The sequence below is a fragment of the Phocoena sinus genome, chromosome 11 (assembly GCF_008692025.1).
Source record: "Phocoena sinus isolate mPhoSin1 chromosome 11, mPhoSin1.pri, whole genome shotgun sequence".
Classification (NCBI taxonomy): Eukaryota; Metazoa; Chordata; class Mammalia; order Artiodactyla; family Phocoenidae; genus Phocoena; species Phocoena sinus.
The window spans coordinates 36,696,988-36,716,088 of record NC_045773.1 but is presented as its reverse complement, the minus strand read 5'-3'; the positions used below and the strand labels follow the sequence as shown (position 1 = coordinate 36,716,088).

General features: G+C 48.9%; 2 protein-coding genes across 6 annotated transcripts in view; one reads left to right on the top strand and one right to left on the bottom strand.

The window, feature by feature from the left end:
• POC1A (POC1 centriolar protein A) overlaps positions 1–1,131 on the bottom strand; it is a 95,341-nt gene extending 94,210 nt beyond the window's left edge. For all 3 annotated transcript variants that reach the window (XM_032650375.1, XM_032650373.1, XM_032650374.1), the window contains exon 1: positions 980–1,131. The gene's annotated coding sequence lies outside the window, so the exon portion shown is untranslated. The remainder of the gene's footprint in view (positions 1–979) is intronic.
• Positions 1,132–1,202: 71 nt separating this feature from the next.
• Positions 1,203–15,269, top strand: ALAS1 (5'-aminolevulinate synthase 1). 3 transcript variants are annotated; one of them, XM_032649653.1, is made up of 11 exons: positions 1,203–1,400; positions 2,369–2,587; positions 5,949–6,176; positions 6,942–7,091; positions 7,495–7,717; positions 8,800–8,984; positions 9,824–10,003; positions 10,336–10,500; positions 12,585–12,853; positions 13,569–13,731; positions 14,955–15,269. In XM_032649653.1, the coding sequence occupies exons 2-11, from the start codon at positions 2,389–2,391 to the stop codon at positions 15,113–15,115; spliced, it is 1,923 nt and encodes a 640-aa protein (XP_032505544.1). In that variant the 5' UTR covers positions 1,203–1,400; positions 2,369–2,388; the 3' UTR covers positions 15,116–15,269. The 3 variants fall into 3 exon arrangements, with proteins under 3 accessions (XP_032505544.1, XP_032505545.1, XP_032505546.1); XM_032649654.1 differs by lacking the exon at positions 5,949–6,176 and having other exon boundaries at positions 1,246–1,400; positions 14,955–15,265; XM_032649655.1 differs by lacking the exon at positions 2,369–2,587 and having other exon boundaries at positions 1,264–1,400; positions 14,955–15,265.
• Positions 15,270–19,101: the final 3,832 nt, after the last annotated feature.

Below are 19,101 nucleotides of genomic sequence, written 5' to 3'. Positions count from 1 at the left end.
GGTCACCATCACTCTAGACTTTGTCCCTCTTATTAATGCCCAGCTGAGGAGGAAGCAACCTGGGTGGTCCTTTCCTGAAGAGTGGAGGAGGGCAACTGTGAGCCTGGCACGGGCCCAGCCCAACCAAGCCCAAGTTAAGCTGGGAAGGGTGTGGAGCAAGGAGGCCACGCTGGCGTTCCTGAGAGGGGTTTGCCAAGCTGTACTCCACAGGTGTGGTCTGGGGGAGACTCAAAGGAGGTGAGGGCAACTCTGAACTTTGGCAGAGAGTACTGAGTCACCCAGCTGGTGCCCGGCCAGGGTGGCCAGCAGGGACTTTGGACAGCCCACAATGGAAAATAAAAATAATAATTGGGCTTCCCTGGTGGCACAGTGGTTGAGAGTCTGCCTGCCGATGCAGCGGACACGGGTTCGTGCCCGGGTCCGGGAAGATCCCACATGCCGCGGAGCGGCTCGTCCCGTGAGCCATGGCCGCTGACCCTGCGCTTCCGGAGCCTGTGCTCCGCAACGGGAGAGGCCACAACAATGAGAGGCCCGCGTACCGCAAAAACAAAGTAATAATAATAATAATAATAATAATTAATATATGTCAACCCCCAACTATGTGTCAGGCCCCATGCCTCCACCCTCACCCCCGACCCAGTGTGTAGTGTGTGGGTTCCATCCAGCCCTGTTCCTTGTGCTCCTTCTCTGCATCAGGTTAAGTCCCTTTATTTCGGACCAGAAAATGCCACGGCTGGGTCTCCGTCTGCTTCTCCTCCTCCTCACTACGGATCCCTCCCTCCAGCTCCCTGGTCATCACCCCCAGGACCACTCCATCCTTGGTCAATCCAGCCCCACCTCCTCCGCGAAGCCCTCCGCCATGAAAAAAGCCCCGGGTGGGTCAGATCCTGCTTCAGACCCTGGTCCGGAACTCCTCGTTTTCCCTCCCTCCTCTATATCCAAGGAACCCGTTTTTGCAGCCCTATAACCCCCTGGTTACCCTAGAGGCGCTTCCCCTCCGACTCTGCCCTTTTATGCTCCACAAAGGATTCTGAAGCATAGGGTAGTTAGGGGAAGCGGCAAGGTGGTGCAGCATGAAGTCATCCGTCCCCAGCCTTGTTCTTCGTCCTCCCAGCAGGCAGTCCCGGTAAGCCCAGGTCCCAACGGCACAAACCGAGCCTAAGGAGGAGGGCCTTTACGCCCCGCCCCGCCCTTCCAACTTCTGGAGTGCCCCGAGGCACGCCTGCGCGGAGGACGCCCCGGCCCATGGCGCATGCGCAGCTGTCTATCTGTGTATATTAGGACGACTGGGTTCGCGGCCTGAGGATTCTCGCGGATAAGGGCAAGGGTTTGTTTCTACCCTTGTTTGGGTACACGCCGCCGACGCCGCCGACGCCGCCTCCGCCGAGTCTCCCGCGCAGGTGAGGGCCCCGCGCTCTGGATGCGGCGCGGCCGGGGACAACCCCCGCGTGTCCTGCTTGCCTGCGCCCCGCTACTCCGGCCATTGGGACCCCATCCCCCACCGCTCTAACCACCCGCCGCCTCGGGGTCAACTTTCATATGCCCGATCTTCTGCCTGATCGGCCCCCTCACGGCGTTCCCCGTTTAACTGACCGCTTTCGAATTCCCTTCTTAGACACCTCCCGTTATTCTCGAGCTCTCGACGCCCCGGGTAACCACAGACCTCCCCTGCCCAGGACCACCACTTTCCACCAGACCCACGGCCCTCATTTTTTAGCCCTTGTCTCTTCCCAGTTAGCCCCAGCGGCGCTTCCCCTCGTATCCCTGGCCTTCTTTATGCCCCCTCCTTTCTCAGTTATGCCCAGTTCACGGAGCTGTAGGGGCATAACCTCGGGGAAATCCTGGCCTCAGGAACCCAGGGCCGGACTGGATGCCTTCTTGGGGTCTGGGAGTGTAGGGACCCGGAGAAGATCAGGATCCCTAAGAGTCTTCTCTGCTTTGATGGATGACAGTGGCTTCTTCCCTGGCCTCACTTCTTCACCTGGGTGGGTGCCAAGGTGTGTTATCTGCACTTCTGCACTGTGTATCTTCCTCAAGGAGCCTCTTACCTCCTAAACCTGTTCCTGACTTGTCCCTCCTGTCCCACCCCCTTGGTTATTGATCATCAGTATTTACCGTATTTGGTAAAGTAGTTTTGCAGGTGCCTTTGTATGGAGCTGGGGAATGAAGGTGATCTGGGTAGAGTGTGGTCACCACTTCTTAGTTGAGTCCCTCATCAGTGCTGTCCTTAGACATTTTTGAGTGAGACTTGTTAGTATCCCACAGTACCCTTGCTATAAATTTCAGGTGACACCTGAACCCAGTGACCTTGGAGTGGTATTTGCGTGATTATTAACAAGTGTTGGTATCACTCCTCATCTTTGTACAGGATCAGTGCACCTCCGGGACATGGAGACTGTTGTTCGCCGCTGCCCATTCTTATCCCGAGTGCCTCAGGCCTTTCTGCAGAAGGCAGGCAAATCTCTATTGTTCTATGCCCAAAACTGCCCTAAGATGATGGAAGTTGGGGCCAAGCCAGCCCCTCGGGCCCTGTCCGCTTCAGCAGTACTCTGCCAGCAGGTCAAAGAAACCCCTCCGGCCAACGAGAGTAAGTGTCCTTAGCAGTGAAGTAGAGAGTGGTGATGTTTGCATTCATTACAAGACCCTGGAAGCAATTCTCACGCACAGTGCTGATGAGGGTCACGCGAGGCGGTTACTTGGTGCCAGGGTCAGTTCTCTGCATAGATTATCTCATGGAATTGTCATCCTAACCCCACAAAGTAGGCAGTTTTAGTTTTCACATCTTTAAAGGTGAAACAGTGGCCAGCATTCCACCTTGTGGATTGCATGTCAGTGTCTGTTGGAGTTTGTGAGTTGTCAGTTCCTCATTCATGTAAATGTAAAGTTGGAATCTTTAAGGTAAAGTTGGAATGTAGAAGCTTGTAGCTTTTAAAGTTGTGATTTTTTTTCTTCTTTTTTTTTTTTTTCCTTACCTTTGCTATGTTGCCTGACCTGTGCCTTTTGCCCTCAATTCCTTTCTGTGCTATGCCTTCCCAAATTCCTGGTAGTTTCTTATGCAGTCACTTATCATACCTTATCTCTTTGTCTGGCTCCAGACCACATAGGCTATTACAGGCTAAACCATCTTCAAAGTCAACTCTACCTGTGAGTTTTTCAGTTAGGTTAGGCTACACTGAGGTATCAAGCAACCCCCAAATCTCAGGGCTTAACACATAAAGATTTCTGTCTTGTTCACGCAAGGTCCACTTTGGGTCATCAGGGCAATTCTGTTCTAAGCAGTGACCTGGGGTTCCACACTCTGGTGTCCTACAGCTTTAACTCTGAAATAGGTGGCTTTTGGGTCACTATTGCATAAGGGGAAAGTGAGAGGGTCTCAAACCAGCTCATCTTTTTAAAACTTTTCATAACAGTAAATTTCAATTATGAACAACAATAATCAATCCAGGGCCAATTTTGCTTCACTTGGGTCCCCATTCACCCCGCCTGCTCCCACTGGATTAACTTGAAACTGATTCCAGAAATTTCCTCTGTAAATATCAGTATGCACCTGTAAAAGATATGAGTTCTTTCTTTTTTTGTGGGCCGGGGCACACCACGTGGCACGTGGGATCCTAGTTCCTTAACCAGGGATCGAACCAGTGGAAGCGCGGATTCTTAACCACTGGACCGCCAGGGAAGTCCCTATGAGTTCTTTCTAAAAGCACCATCACAATACCATTATCACACCTAAAAAATGATGCAATTTCCTAATATCATCAAATACTCAGCCCCACCGGCTCTCGGATATTTTAGCCAGGAAGCAACACACAACATCCATTGGCCAGAACTAGTCACACGGCTCCAACTAAATGCACAGATGCTAGTTTTCTCTTTTTTTAATTATGTTTTTTACTGTGGCAAAATGCATATAACATAAAACTTACCATCTCAACCATTTTCAAGTGTACAGTGGTATTAAGTACATTCATATTGTTCTGCAGCCATCCACCATCCAGTGTCCAGAACTCTTTTCATTGTCCCAAACTGAAACTCTGAGCCAACTAAATACTAACTCCCCATCCTCCTCCCCCAGATCCTAGCAAACATTATTCTACTTTCTCTCTATGAATTTGACTACTCTAGAAACCTCACATAAGTGGAATCATACAAAATTTGTTAAAGTAGTGATTTTTTTGACACATGTATCTTTTTTTTTTTTGGCACGGCTTGCGGGATTTTAGTTCCCCGACCAGGGATCAAACCCAAGCCCCCTGCAGTGGAAGTGCTGAGTCCTAACTACTGGACCACCAGGGAATTCCCTTAACACATGTATCTTTATTTTGTATATGAATTTTTAAATTTTGCTTTTAATAAAGACATCAGAGATTTAGTTTTGGTCTGTCTTTGCCAGGAAAGAACGAAGCTTTTCAGATACCACTTAATTCTAGGGAATAATTTACCTTACAGGCTCTGTTAGGTGTGTTCTCTGGATGTGGACTTGTAAGAAAAGAATGTTTTTTACTAGAAAGGATTTAATCCTTTCTAGGATTTCTTTTCCTCTTTACCATTGTTTAGAAGTTATGTTTTTTACCATTCTGTCCCTAGCAGTAGATTCCTCTTCTGTTCCTGGTTGAGTAAAATGTGACTTGTCCACTTGATAGACTGCCATGCATCCATCACAAATGATATTCACAAACTATTTACTAGCTTATGTAGATCTTTATAATGAAAAGGGCAGAATAAACAAGCATATACAGAATAATTACAACTTTTTCTAAATCTACACATAAGGGGTAAAGAAAGATAATATGCCAAGTTGTCTACAATGGTTATGTTTTGAATAATAGAACTCTATTTTTCTAGACTTCCTACAATGAATATGTATTTGCTCACTTTTATAGTGAGTGAAATGAACTTGAAAGCAGGTTTTTTTTAAATTTTATTTTTTCACCGCACAGCATGCAGGATCTTAGTTCCCACACCAGGGATTGAACCCCTGCCCCCTGCAGTGGAAGGGTGGAGTCCTAACAACTGAACTGCTGGGGAATTCCCCAAGGCAATTTTTTTGCTTTCCTTTATAGATTTTAATACAAACTGTATTGAGACACTGCCCAAGTTGTAGGAGAGCCTAGCCTATGACTCACAGGAGGATTCCAGAATGATGAAGAAAGACTTCTCTGGAAGGAAGATGAATGCATTTGCTCAAGGGGAGAGGGAAGTCTAGAAGCTTACCAGCCAACTGCATTAAGTCATGAACTTCTTTGAGGCATTTAGAGAAAACTGGTACTTTATCTGTTAAGCAATGGCAAGCTTTTTTTTTGTCAAGAATCTGTTTAGAAAATATTAGCAGAGAAAAAAACCGTATGACCACTTCCAGTTACCTTCAAGAGTGTGTCCTCGCATGAAATATGCAGAGTGTACTTGGGGCAGATTTACCGGAAATAATTCAACTCAAGAATGCTGGGCTGGGCTTCCCTGGTGGCGCAGTGATTGAGAGTCTGCCTGCTAATGCAGGGGACATGGGTTCGTGCCCCGGTCCAGGAGGATCCCACATGCCGCGGAGCGGCTGGGCCCGTGAGCCATGGCTGCTGAGCCTGTGCGTCTGGAGAGACCACAGCAGTAAGAGGCCCGCGTACCGCAAAAAAAAAAAAAAAAAAAAAAAAAAAAAAGAATGCTGGGCTGTCTAGAACTAGAAAATACTACTTTGGGGATTTATAAGTGAGAAATACTATGGGTTTGAGAGGTAGGTGAACTGTGCCAGTTAACTCTTCACAGGAACATTGTGTCCAGTGAGGCAGATGAGAAAACAGTTGATTTAGCAGAACCTAATAAGAATAAACTTGTCTTTGGATCATGGGATAGAGCAAGTATAAGGTTTGTCTTTGAGGCAACAAGAGAAAGAAACAAGTGGGCTTCTGTGTACCGTGCAACCAGATCTGATGCTTCAGTTTTAACATTTCCCCCTTCAGAGGACAAAACTGCCAAAGCCAAGGTGCAGCAGGCTCCTGATGGATCCCAGCAGACTCCAGATGGCACGCAGCTTCCGTCTGGACACCCCTCCCTTGCCGCGAGCCAGGGCACTGCGAGCAAATGCCCTTTCCTGGCAGCCCAGATGAGCCAGGGTGGCAGCAGCGTCTTCTGCAAAGCCAGCCTAGAGCTTCAGGAGGATGTGCAGGAAATGCATGCCGTGAGGGAAGGTAAACAGATGACATGAGCCATCAGAAGAGCAAGGAGGTTCTTTGGCTCTTTCAGACCCTCAGATTTATGTGTGAACTATTATTAGGGTAGTATTTGTGTCAGCACCTTCCTGTTTTAGGGCCGAGGAAGAAGGTCATCAAGATAGAGGACTGTATGGCAAAATGTGGGAGTTCTTCTTCTGTGTGTGTGTGTAGGATATAACCAGCTTTTACAGTAATTCTTTAATTTCTGAAAATACCCCTCAGGCATAAACTATTACCAGTTGCCCTTTGTTTCTTTCCCACCATTTGGTTGGATAAAAGGTAAAAAGCAGTGTTACTGCAGGAAGTGCTAGTTTTAGGACTCCCAAGCTGTGTGTCTTAGTGGTGGTCATTGAGTGGCAACCTTAATTCCACTTGTGGCTGTATCCATGGAACACATAAGGTCCCCAGAAATTCTCCCCAGCAGAAATGATACAAGTGGCTAAAATTGTTTTCTGTGAAGAAATTAGGGTAGGGGGGGTGTGATGGGGAAGGCAAACCAGCCAGAAAAAAAAAGCTTTGGACTCTAATGTTCCTCAAAGCTGACTGGTAGCTCTGAAAACAAAACCAAACAGTAACTAAAGAAGAAGAAAAGCTTCATACACTCAGTTACATCTCACTTTCGTTATGATGGGCTATTTTTGTGAACTAGGCAGTAAGCCATTTTTAACAGTATGTCTGGAAGGTATTGTAGACTCAGAATAGAACATTGGTCCCCTTTGCCTCTTGTTACTTTTGTTACAGAGGTTGCCCAAACCTCAGTGAATCCCAGTGTGATTAGTGTGAAGACCGATGGAGGGGAGCTGAGTGGTTTGCTGAAGAACTTTCAGGACATCATGCGAAAGCAACGACCAGAAGGAGTGTCCCACCTTCTTCAAGATAACTTGCCAAAATGTGAGTCTTCTTGTTATTTGCCTGATGCAGGAGAGTTTATAACTTAAACATACATCAGATTAAACGTATAATTGCATGGTGAGTTGTGGATTAAAAGCCATGTCTCTTGCTTGATGCAAGTAGATGCTCTTGGCTATAGTGAATGCCAGTCCTATTGATAGCCTGCCTCATCTCTCTTAATACCTACTGTCTGCTCACGGGGTCAGACATTGTCATTTGAGACATACACAGACTCAAGATAAGGATGTCAAGGAACTTGCCCAGATGAGTACTTAGTACGTTAGTTTCTCCAGAATCTCCTTGCTCCCGAATGGCCAAGCTGGGATTGGAACCTAGGTCTTACACCAAAGCCTAGATGTGCTTTTTAACCGTCAAACTGTACCATCTTTTGTTCGGTTTTTAGCTGTTTCCACTTTTCAGTATGATCATTTCTTTGAGAAGAAAATTGATGAGAAAAAAAATGACCATACCTATCGAGTTTTCAAAACTGTGAACCGGAGGGCGCAGTTCTTCCCCATGGCAGATGACTACTCAGACTCTCTCGTCACCAAAAAGCAGGTGTCCATCTGGTGTAGCAATGACTACCTAGGAATGAGTTGCCACCCACGGGTGTGTGGAGCCGTCATGTAAGTAGCCTTCAGTTTTCAGATGTCACTGGCACGTCACTGGCATGACTTAGCAAGACACTGATGATTTATAGAAATTGGATCTTTTATGGGGGGGATATTCAGCAGCTGAAAGTGTGCCATAGCAAAATGCTCTTCTTAGCCTTTAAAAATATGTACAGGTTACTTTTAGAGAAACTCTAATGTGTAAGTAGTTGGTGGAGCCCCTTTGTGAGAGTTTTTTCTGGGCTCATTGACTACACATGTCCACTTACTACCCCTCCACAGGCAAATCTTGCACAGAGGCTTCCTGGCTTGTGGCTGTGGGTGGAGAAATACAAATCGAGCAGCACTGGATGGTAGAGGGACTGCCCTGGTGGTACAGTGGTTAGGACTCCACGCCCCCAGTGCAGGGGGCCCGGGTTCAGTCCCTGGTCAGGGAACTAGATCCCACATGCATGCTGCAACTAGGGAACTAGATCCCACATGCATGCTGTAACTAAGAGTTCACACACAACAACTAAGGAGGCTGCTTGCTGCAACTAAGACCCAGTGCAACCAAATAAATAAATATTTAAAAAAAAAAAAAAGGGGCTGGTAGAGCCTGTCGTTCATGTCCTTCAGGAGGTTTGCCATGGCTAGGAACACTTGAGAGAGTTGCTGGTCAAACTCCCCAAGCAGGCTTGCTAGAGAGAGCCCAGTCTGAGGTTTAGTAATAGAGATAGCCTAACATTATGGGACTGGTTCACAAAGAGTTTAGGTAACCACCATTCAAGATGTCCCTCTAGAGCCTGAGGTCGTGTTACTGGAGAAAAAGATGTTTGTCAGAGAAAAGAAATCTCAGTAAGTTAACTAAAACTCAGCTAAGATTGTTAACACTTGCTCTTGATGTTCCCTAGAGGCCTCACCACCCTGGTGTTGAGACCTTCTCCCGCCCAGTCTAGAGATGAAGTGGGTTGAAACTTGTGTTAACTTCTGGTTCACAGGGAGAGAGGTGCTACATCAACATCAGTTTCAGTCTCCTGGATACTGGAGGGAGGAATGTTCACATCGTATTCAGAACCATGAGATTTATTTTCTGTCTGCTTTTTTTTTTTTAAAAGGGACACTTTGAAACAGCATGGTACTGGAGCAGGGGGTACTAGAAATATTTCTGGAACTAGTAAATTCCATGTGGACCTGGAGCAGGAGCTGGCTGACCTCCACGGGAAAGATGCAGCACTCCTGTTTTCCTCGTGCTTTGTGGCCAACGACTCGACCCTCTTCACTCTGGCTAAGATGATGCCAGGTAGGAAGCTGTCATGGGCGCCTTAGAGTTTTCTGGCTTTCTTAGTAGTAACAGGAATATTGACAACAAAGAAAGCTTACCAGAACCACTCAAGAGTTATGATAGCAACTGGGAGCATTTGTTCTTGAACTGAGCATAAAGTGTTAACTGTATATTATAGATGCCAGTAGAACACGATAACGATAAAGAATCAGATTTGCAGGGCTTGTCTTTAAGCTAATTGCTTCCAGTGTGCTTTGTACTCTAAGAAAATCCTTTGGAGAATTCTCTTAATTATGTGTAGTTATCTTTCTTTCTAAAAAAAAAAATTAATTAATTTATTTTTGGCTGCATTGGGTCTTCGTTGCTGCGCACGGGCTTCTCATTGTGGTGGCTTCTCTTATGGTGGAGCATGGGCTCTAGGCGCACGGGCTTCAGTAGTTGTGGCTCGCTGGCTTCAGTAGTCATGGCACGTGGGCTCAGTAGTTGTGGCATGCAGGCTCTAGAGCGCAGGCTCAGTAGTTGTGGCACACGGGCTTAGCTGCTCTGCAGCATGTAGGATCTTCCCAAACCAGGGATCGAACCCGTGTCCCCTGCAATGGCAAGCCCTGTAGTTATCTTCCATTGAGTTTGGAGTGAGACAGCCAGATTTAAAAGCAGATTAGTTGCATGCCACTGGGTTATTTTATACCTATGGGCCTTCTCAGAGGAGAAGCACTAGTTAGTTATTTTTCCAGGAAGAAACTGCCACACAGGGTCTTTTTCCTACTGGGCAAATCAACATTTTCAGGTCAAAGACTGTCGAGGAAATAATTTGTCTTTGGTGCAGATGGCAATAAATAGCATTTTTGTGTTGTTAGGCTGTGAGATTTACTCTGATTCTGGGAACCATGCCTCCATGATCCAAGGGATTTGGAACAGCCGAGTGCCAAAGTACATCTACCGCCACAATGATGTCAACCACCTCCGAGAACTGCTGCAGAGGTCTGACCCTGCCGTCCCCAAGATTGTCGCATTTGAAACTGTCCACTCAATGGACGGTAAGTCTAGGTAGAGGCCAATCTGGAATCTTAAATGAAAACAAGGCCTGAACTTCTTAAAAGTGTGATCTTTATTTCATTTTTGTAGTTTCTTTTCACTTTGCCAGGATTTTGTAGTTGCGGGACACTGTATAGATTGGGATGAATGTAGATATTCTACTCTGGCTTTTACTAGTCTCCAAACCCCAAGGTAATCCAGAAACTGGGGGAAGTTAATTGGTTTCCCCAATGTTAAAAATATCTTAGAACGTACGTTGTTGTGTTGTAACTTTTACCAAAACAGAAATTCGTGAAATAGCAAGCACTTCAACGCGGTCTGTGGTCTCTCCTAGGGGCAGTGTGCCCACTGGAAGAGCTGTGTGACGTGGCCCACGAGTTTGGAGCAATCACCTTTGTGGATGAGGTCCATGCGGTTGGGCTGTACGGGGCTCAAGGAGGAGGGATTGGCGATCGGGATGGAGTTATGCCAAAAATGGACATCATTTCTGGAACACTTGGTATGTACACTCTGCATAGTCTGTAATCTGCACTAAAATTACATTCTTTTAACAAGGCCAAGGACTACTGGTCTAACAGGTCAGGTGAGGAGATGGTCTGATAGCATCTAAAGCCTGGGTCACTTTTTTGAGTGAGTTTTTCTTTCCTCAGTGAGTGGTGGCACAGCTTATCAGAATCCCTTGAGTCATGGCATGGCCCCCAGAATCAAAGTAAATCTCACAGCCTAACATGATAGAAGTACCATTTGTTGCCATCTGAGCTCATTCCAAACATAGTTGTGGCTTTAGGTATACGCCGTGGCAACAGCCTTTACTCTCTGTGCGTCAGATTTTTCCCTTATATTAAAAAAAAATAAAAAAGAAGAATTTTAGTGCTTTTCTCCTAGAGCTGCAGGTAAGGCATTGTGCTGTGAAGCACTGAGCTCTGTGCCTACCGGGTGGGAACATTCCAGTTCACCTGGCTACTTTGTATTTCCTCTGCTCCTCCCAATAGAGAGGCCGTGTCTCTTGGAGCAACTCCAGACTCTTCCAGACTCCATAGCCATGCTGCCTGCTGGGTGTAAATCTTGCATGCTTAATAACTCACTAGCTGTGTGACCTTGGGTTTGTGGTTAACTTCTCTGTGCCTCAGTTTCCTCATCAATATGATGGAGGTAACAGTAGAACCCACCTCAGCTTGGAGAAGATAAATGAACTGTATACAAACAATTACTGTAGACATTCTTTTGTCTATGAGGTAAAAATGTAAACTGTACCAATTTTTTTTTTTTTTTTTTGGTTGCATTGGGTCTTTGTTGTTGCACACAGGCTTTCTCTGGTTGTGGCGAGCAGGGGCTACTCTTCATTGCGGTGGGCATGCTTCTCATTGAGGTGGCTTCTCTTGTTGCAGAGCACGGGCTCTAGGCACACGGGCTTCAGTAGTTGTGGCACGAGGGCTCAGTAGTTGTGGCGTGCAGGCTCAGTAGTTGTGGCACAAGGGCTTAGTTGCTCCACAGCATGTGGGATCTTCCCAGACCAGGGCTCGAACCCGTGTCCCCTGTATTGGCAGGCGGATTCTTAACCATTGCACCAGGCAAGTCCAACTGTACAAATCTGAGGATTTCAAAAGTTAGTAAGGCAGCTGGAGACCACGTAGTGGTTAGCTAAAGTGCCACTTTACAGCCTGCAGTTGGTAAAGGAAGGGCAGGGAAAAAAGAGCGTCCTTCAGCACTGTGAAGGGGCGTGAGAACGTCGTGCAGACCAGTAGAGCCTGGGGCCTCGCAGGGCAGAGCCTTGCCAAGAGGAAAGCTCTTGTCCTAATTCCAGCAGCCCTTTTCTTGTAAAGAGCTCTTATGACGTGGGCTCTTTCAAGGTATGGTCACTGTGAGATGAAAAGGGCTGGAGAGAGAGATTTTCCACTGTCAGAGATTATACCAACCCAGCAGTGCGTGGGGCTCAAGCAAGACTGTTAATTACAGAACATAATGTTAAGATCGAGGAGGACTCTTCTGGAGTCATTAATCCTGAAACCCGAGATACCGATTATACAAGGGGACTTAACAAGAATTGAAAAATGAGGCCGGCCCTAAATCAACCCTAACAGGGTCTGAGTTTTCATATTTATCCAGCAAACACTCCTTGTCAGAGTTTTGTGGTTACTTAAGTAGAAATTAATACCAGCCCTGCCAAAACAGTTAATGTCTTAGCTGGGTGACATTCCGGCCTCAAGGGTAATTCTCACAGTGAGCCCCCCGCTCAGACCCTGTCCTGGAGCAGGCGCAATGCAGAGCGAGGGGGAATGCAGCCAGCCTGGGTGGGAAGGGAGGTGGCACGTGGGGTTCAGGCACGCTGTGATCTGTCGCCGGTGCCAGACCTGGTCTGGAGACCTGTGCTTTGATCCTGGTCAGACACCAGCTTGGTCTTGTGACTTTGGTCAAGACCCTTTCATAATGTTCTCAGCTTTTTCCCATTTGGAAATGGGCTTGATTTGAGTCTCAGGGCAAATAAAGATGAGGAAGAGAAGAGTGAGTGCTCTGAGGCTCTGCAGCACCTGGCTGTGCACACTTAGGGCAGTTGCTGTAATAAATGAGCCTGTCTCCTCCCAGGCAAAGCCTTTGGCTGTGTTGGAGGGTACATCGCCAGTACGAGTTCCCTGATCGACACCATCCGGTCCTATGCGGCGGGCTTCATCTTCACTACCTCCCTGCCGCCCATGCTGCTGGCTGGAGCGCTGGAGTCTGTGCGGATCCTGAAGAGCACCGAGGGCCGGGTGCTTCGGCGCCAACACCAGCGCAACGTCAAGCTCATGAGGCAGATGCTGATGGACGCCAGCCTCCCAGTCGTCCACTGCCCCAGTCACATCATCCCCGTCCGGGTAATGAGCGGCCTGTGATTGGACTCGCTGGGGGCCGGGGCTCCGCACTCGACGGGAGACGTCCTGGTTCATGCCTTCCTGAAGTTGGGCTGCGGCGGGGTGACTGCCAGGGCGAGGGACTGTAGCCAGTGGCCCTCTGCCGTGTTTTCCTTTGGTTGACTTCACAATGAGAATGAAGCCTTTGAACCCAGCAGGCTGGAGCAGAGGTTCCTCCTCCAGAGCACTAGCCTTGACAGGGTAAACACAGAGCTTGTATCTGGAAATCTCCGGAAGCCTGAGCTTGGCTAGCTTTGAAGTATGGCTTTCTATTCATTTAATTTTGAAATGGGTCTTGCTTTGCCTGCTACAAAGGGTAGCCCTGTTGGTGTCACAGTTGAATTCATCTGAGTAGTGGAGCTGGTATAAAAGCTGCCTTATCCCCAGGATGCACACGTCCAACTACCATCATACTGGGGTCACAGAAGCTCCCGTTTCCCCCATTCGGAGTCTGGGTGGGAGATCAGTGTGAAATTTACTTCTAATATGGTTTCAGTTCTCTGGTCTGTAGTGAACAACACTGGACCCTTTAAGTCGCAGGTGTCTGGGCAGCGCTTTACCTCTGTGCCAGCCTCGCATACGCGGCTCCAGCCTGAGCCACGTGGGCACGCGTGTCACTGGTCTGCTAAGAGGTGGTCCGTCCGGTTCTGGTCTTACCTTCTGTCATCATCAAACTTAGGTTGCAGATGCTGCTAAAAACACGGAGGTCTGTAATGAGCTCATGAGCAGACATAACATCTACGTCCAAGCGATCAATTACCCCACCGTGCGCCGGGGGGAGGAGCTGCTGCGCATCGCCCCCACACCCCACCACACGCCACAGATGATGAACTACTTCGTGGGTGAGTAGCCGGGGAGCCGCCAGCACCTCATGGGAGAGTGGCATGAAGCTGTCTTTTTGGTGTCTATAATTGAAGCCATTCAGAGTCATTCAGATTTGTCTCTTCTTTTTCCAAGTAATTCAGAATGTTCTCAGATGGTATAAAACTGTAAAAGACACTTAGTCGTTTGTGTTCACTTCAGGAGGGTGCAGTCATTTGGGAAGTGCTGAGGGAGGCTGCTGATCCACTCACTGTTCCCATGCCCGTCTGTGTGACTCAAGGATGCCTGGTCACGGCTGTTGCAGGAGAGATGCCTCTGAAGGCCTAAGTCTGCCCAGGCCTCCAGAGCTCAGCTCTGTACTTCTCTCTGTTCTCTGAACCAACTCCACACAAACCCCTTCTGATGAGAGTCATTGTTCAGCATTTTATATCCTCATAGTTCTGTAGAAGCCAGTCCTTCACACCCCCGCATCCACCTAAAGGCAGAGACCAACGGGCTGCTCCTGGTTGCCTCTGCCTCAAAGGCGCGTTCTGCTCCTGAGCCGCCACCCCTGTCCGAGGTGTTTCCCCTGCCTGGAGCCTTTAGGGCTGCTCTGCTAGGAGTGCTCAGCCCGACACAGTGGAGCCCTGTGGGAGCAACTTCTTTCCTGAAGGCATGTAAAGGAAAGCCAGAGTTGGGTTTTGTTTCTCTTTTTTTTTTTTTTATAACAGCCTATTAAGATGGAATTCACATACCGCAAGTTCCACCCTTTCAACGTATGAAATTCAGTGGTTTTTAGGTAATGTGGTGCAACTGTCACCACTCTGATTCCAGAACATTTTCATCACCTCAAAGAGAAAACTGCACACCCCTTAGCAGCCCCTCCCCATCCCCAGCCCCCGTCAGCCATCAGCCCTGATCCACTTTCTGCCTATACATTACATTTTATGTAAGTGGAATAGTACAATATATGGCCCTTTATGCCTGGCTTCTTTCACAGCACAGTGCTTTCAAGGTTCAGCCGTGTTGTAGCATGAATCAGCACTTCATTTCTTTTTATTACCAAATAATCCTCCTTGGCACAGATCTACCACATTTTGTTTATCCATCAATTGACGGATGTTTGGGTTATTTCCACTTTTTGACTATTACGAAAATAACGCTGCTGTGAACATTTGTGTGCAAGTTTTTGTTGGGGGCATGTGTTTCCATTTGTCTTGGGTATGTACTGCCTTTAATTTTTAAAAACTGTTCCTCCTCACAGAGAATCTGCTGGCCACGTGGAAGCGAGTTGGGCTGGAACTCAAGCCACATTCCTCAGCCGAGTGCAACTTCTGCAGGAGGCCGCTGCATTTTGAAGTGATGAGCGAAAGAGAGAAATCCTACTTCTTTGGTATGAGCAAGTTGGTGTCTGCTCAGGCCTGAGTGTGTCGCGCCCTCAATTACTCCACCTAAGCCCAGGCCACATTGTATCCAGGTAGTCAGTTCTCCAGAGTTGTCTTTGTATGTGAATTAAATTATATTAAATTTTAATCTGTAGTAAACGTGTACTCCTGAAAATAAATTCTTGTCTAAATCATGGGTCCTCTTTTCATTGGCTCCTGAATCAAAAAATCATTCATCCCTTTAAACTTGGTCTGTATTGTTGAGATGTATGAAGTATATAAAAACATCCTGGTCCTCTGGTAGTGGCTCCAGACCCTGCTGGGATAGCAGGACCTCCCAGTCCGCAGGAAGCTAGCATGTCTTTAATGCGAGCCAGGTGGTGGCGCAGCTGCGCCCCAGCCTGAGCAGTTCTGAGAGCAGTCACCGCAGGGCAGCACACGGCGGCTGTTTCACTCCGAGCCTCTCCCCACACCTTACGCGCAGACCGCGCTGCAGCGGCTTCTCCCCTTCCGCTTTCCCTTCCCAGCCACTGCCTCCCTCTCACACTTCCCTGTGAAAGTTGGGCAGTCGGGCTTGTCTGTCACCAGCAGGTCCTCCAGCGCCAGCTGCACCTGTGATCGCGCCCCTCCCCTCAAAGTGGAGGCGTTTGTGCTCCTTCCCCTGACTCGTGCCCCTCGTGTTCTGGGTCCCCTGGCTTCTCGTGCATTCCTGCAACTATCTCTTGCCTTCTCCCCATTGGCCTGCAGCTGGCTCTCACCCATCCTAAAAATAAAACAGGCTCTCCCTCAGTCTTGACCCCCATCTAGCTGCTGCCTCTGTTCTGCGCCTTTTCTGTGTAGCCCTCCCCACTTGGTCCTTCAGCCTGTTCCTGGTGGAGGCCGCTCTTTTCTTGCCAAATCCAGTGGCCTCCTGTTTTCCTTTCATTGGCTCTCCCAGTAGTGTTTGAGGTGGTTGTCCTTGGCCTTTTTACAGCTTCCTCTAAGCTTCCGTGCCACTGACCTCTCCTGATTGCCCTCCTCCTTCCTGAGCTGGTCCTCCTCTGAACATTGAGGACCCCCTGGGTTCATCTCTAACTGCATGTAACCCTTCCCCTCCCTGCACAGGATCTCCCCCAACCCTGGGGGAGACTGGGTTTCCAGTTCCAGCTGTATGTCACTGAGGGCCAGCAAACAAGCACCTGAACCACGCAGCTCCTGAGGGCGCCCTGGGTCTGCCCACTCCTCCCCTTCCTGCCTTTCTCCTCATCTTCCCACATCTACCCAGTTACTCCCGCCTCTCATGTGGAAAACAACTCTGTCTTGCCCATGCATGGCACTGTTAGCAAGTCGTGTACGTCTTACCTCAAAGATACACCTCAGGCCAGGCCACTTCCTGTCACCTCCCACTGCTACCATCCTGCTTGTGCCACCATCATCCTGGCACCCGCTCCAGCCTCTACCCCACACAACAGCCTGGGAGAGCTTTTTTAAAAAAATGGAGTTCCGTGGCGGTCCAGTGGTTAGGACTTGGCGCTTACACTGACGGAGCCCGGGTTTGATCCCTGGTTGGGGAACTAGGATCCCGTGCAGTGCAGCCTAAAAAACATATATATCACATCCTGTCCCTCTGTAGAAAATTTTTCTGGGTCTTCGAATTGCACTCATTAAATTCTAGATTGTCACACAGACTGATGACATTCTCTGGGATCAGGATCCCATCCAGCTCTGCAGCCTCATCTCCCATCCCACCCCAATCTGTTCACTCTGCCTCACGTGTGGAAGCATACTCCTGGGCCTCAAATACCCACGGACGTTCTCACCAGCTTCCAGACCTCAGTGTTGTTAGCCATTGTTTCTCTCCTGGATTTCTCTTCCCTGGATCGTGGTGTGGATGCCTCTCTTCACACAGGACAAGGGTCCGTGAGGAGACCTTCCCTGAGCCCCCGGACTAAGGCAGCCCCTCCTGTGTTCTCACCATCACTTGGCCTCCCCCCAGGCTTCCCTTCAAAGCCTTGGTCACCACCCCTGTTGACCGTTTCCCTGTCATTCTCCTTGCTTCTCTCTCCCCAATGCCGTGCACTGTACCTGACACACACAGTGGACATTGAGCAAATGTGTTGAGTGAACGAAAGGGGACTGTCTCAGCTGTAACGAAACACCACAGACTGCGAGGCTTAAACAACAAACATTTGTTTCTCACCATTCTGGAGACTGGAAGTCGCGGTCAAGGTGCCAGCAGATTCAGTTCCTGGTGACAGCCCTCTCCCTGGCCTGCAGGCAGCTGCTTTCTCACTATAAAATGTACGTGACCTTTCCCTCTTCCTCTTCTTATAACACCACTAACCCCACCACAAGGGGCCCACCTGCTGCCCTAATTTAACTCTGATTACCTTCCAAAGGCCCCACCTCCAAACGCCATCACCTGGGGGTTATTGTTTCAACCCAGGGGAGGACAAACATTCAGCCCATGATAGGGACCAGTGAGAACACCCAAGGCTACTTTACCAGAAAGAATAGGTGAGCCGAAGATGGAGGACACAGAGCCTCCTGGCCTCGCTGGCCTGTCTCAGCTCCAGGGGTAGCTAGGGGTGGCCCCATGCCCCTAATCAGCCCAGGCACTGAGAGAGCTCACTGAGCCCTGGTCCCATCAGATAAAGCCACACACCTGGGCAGGCCGCTGGGCGTGATGGAAGTCACGTCCCCTTGGAAAAACCATGCGGTTCCTTTCTGCTCAGGAAACATGCCTCACTCAGCCTTCCCAGCTCTGTTCCCTCACGAAAGCCTTCAGGGCCTTTCCATTGTCCTACACGTTCCCACGCCTGGAACTCCCTCCACCTCCTTTCCGCCCAGTTTGGTTTCCCCTCTACCTTGGGTCGTGTTTCTCTCTGAATGCTTAATGAGACCCACCTTCCTTCTCATTAAGACTCAGAGCCAGCTGGGTCAACAAGATCATGAGCTCAACTTCTCCTTGCTGCTGGTGGTTATGAGAACAAAGGATGATGGAATGTTCTGGAGGGCGTGGATGGATTTATCAACTGCTTACACAGGAGAAGCTTGGCTTCTAATAAGAATCCAAGTGTGAAAATGTATGATGTCATGGAAGTTTCCCAAGAATATTTAGAAGCCTAGGGTGTTAAATAAAATGTATTAGAGGGGAAAGGGAGAGCTGTAGCTTAGAATCTTAGCAGGTAGCATTTCCTTACATTTACATTTCTTCGCGTCAAGTTGTCCTAAGTCTCATGCCCTCTACTTGTCTAGCACACACTGCTCCCCAACAACAAAGAAGCACAGGGAGGCAACACCAGGGTCCGCAGGCACCCCGGTCCTCCTCCCAGCTTCACGAGCCTCTGATTCAACCACATTTACTTCCAAACCCCGTTCAGTGCTCTGGGCAGGGGCCCTGATTCAGGAGGGTCCATCTCTGGGTGGAAAGAGAAAATCTCGAAGCCACATCAGCTAGTTGTCCTCAGCATAAGTCCCTTACCTAATAAGGACCACCAAGGACCCGCTAGGTTTCCCAGACTTTACACACATTACCACAAACCCTTGTAACAGCATGCAGAGTAACTCTGGCCATCCCCATTTTCAGATGAGCAAACAGACTCTGCAAGGTAGGTCACCTGCACAGGATAACCCAAATGGCAGAGCTGGTGATCGCCCCAGGTAATCTGACCTGAGGCCCATGTCTTCCACAGCCTTGCAGAGCTGCGTTGTGGGCAGTGTCGAGGATGTCCAGCAGTGTGGAGGAGAGGGCTGGGAGCCAGCCACGAGCACCCTTCCCGACCACCGTATATCCCTCCCAGCTCCTAGTGCCCCCTGTGGGGCCTGGGTTAGTGGCTCTGTCCCCGACGCCATAGACAGCAGCAGAGCCTTTCCCTGCAGATCGAACCAAGCACCATGGACCCGTAGACTCACTTAAGCGGAGCCCAACAGTGCTCCTACCATAGCCCCCATGCTTCATCTCCTCTTCTTCTGAATCCTCAGCCCCAAAAGAACCAGGTCTGGGAGCGTGAGCGAGTGACCGTGTATGTGGAGGCTCTAGCTGGG

Excerpts from the sequence above, each read along its gene's own strand:
- ALAS1 (XM_032649653.1), top strand. The coding sequence starts at position 2,389 with ATGGAGACTGTTGTTCGCCGCTGCCCATTCTTATCCCGAGTGCCTCAG. Across the intron at positions 8,985-9,823 it reads TCTGGCTAAGATGATGCCAG|GCTGTGAGATTTACTCTGAT; the intron begins GTAGGAAGCTGT and ends TTGTGTTGTTAG. Across the intron at positions 13,732-14,954 it reads GATGATGAACTACTTCGTGG|AGAATCTGCTGGCCACGTGG; the intron begins GTGAGTAGCCGG and ends TCCTCCTCACAG.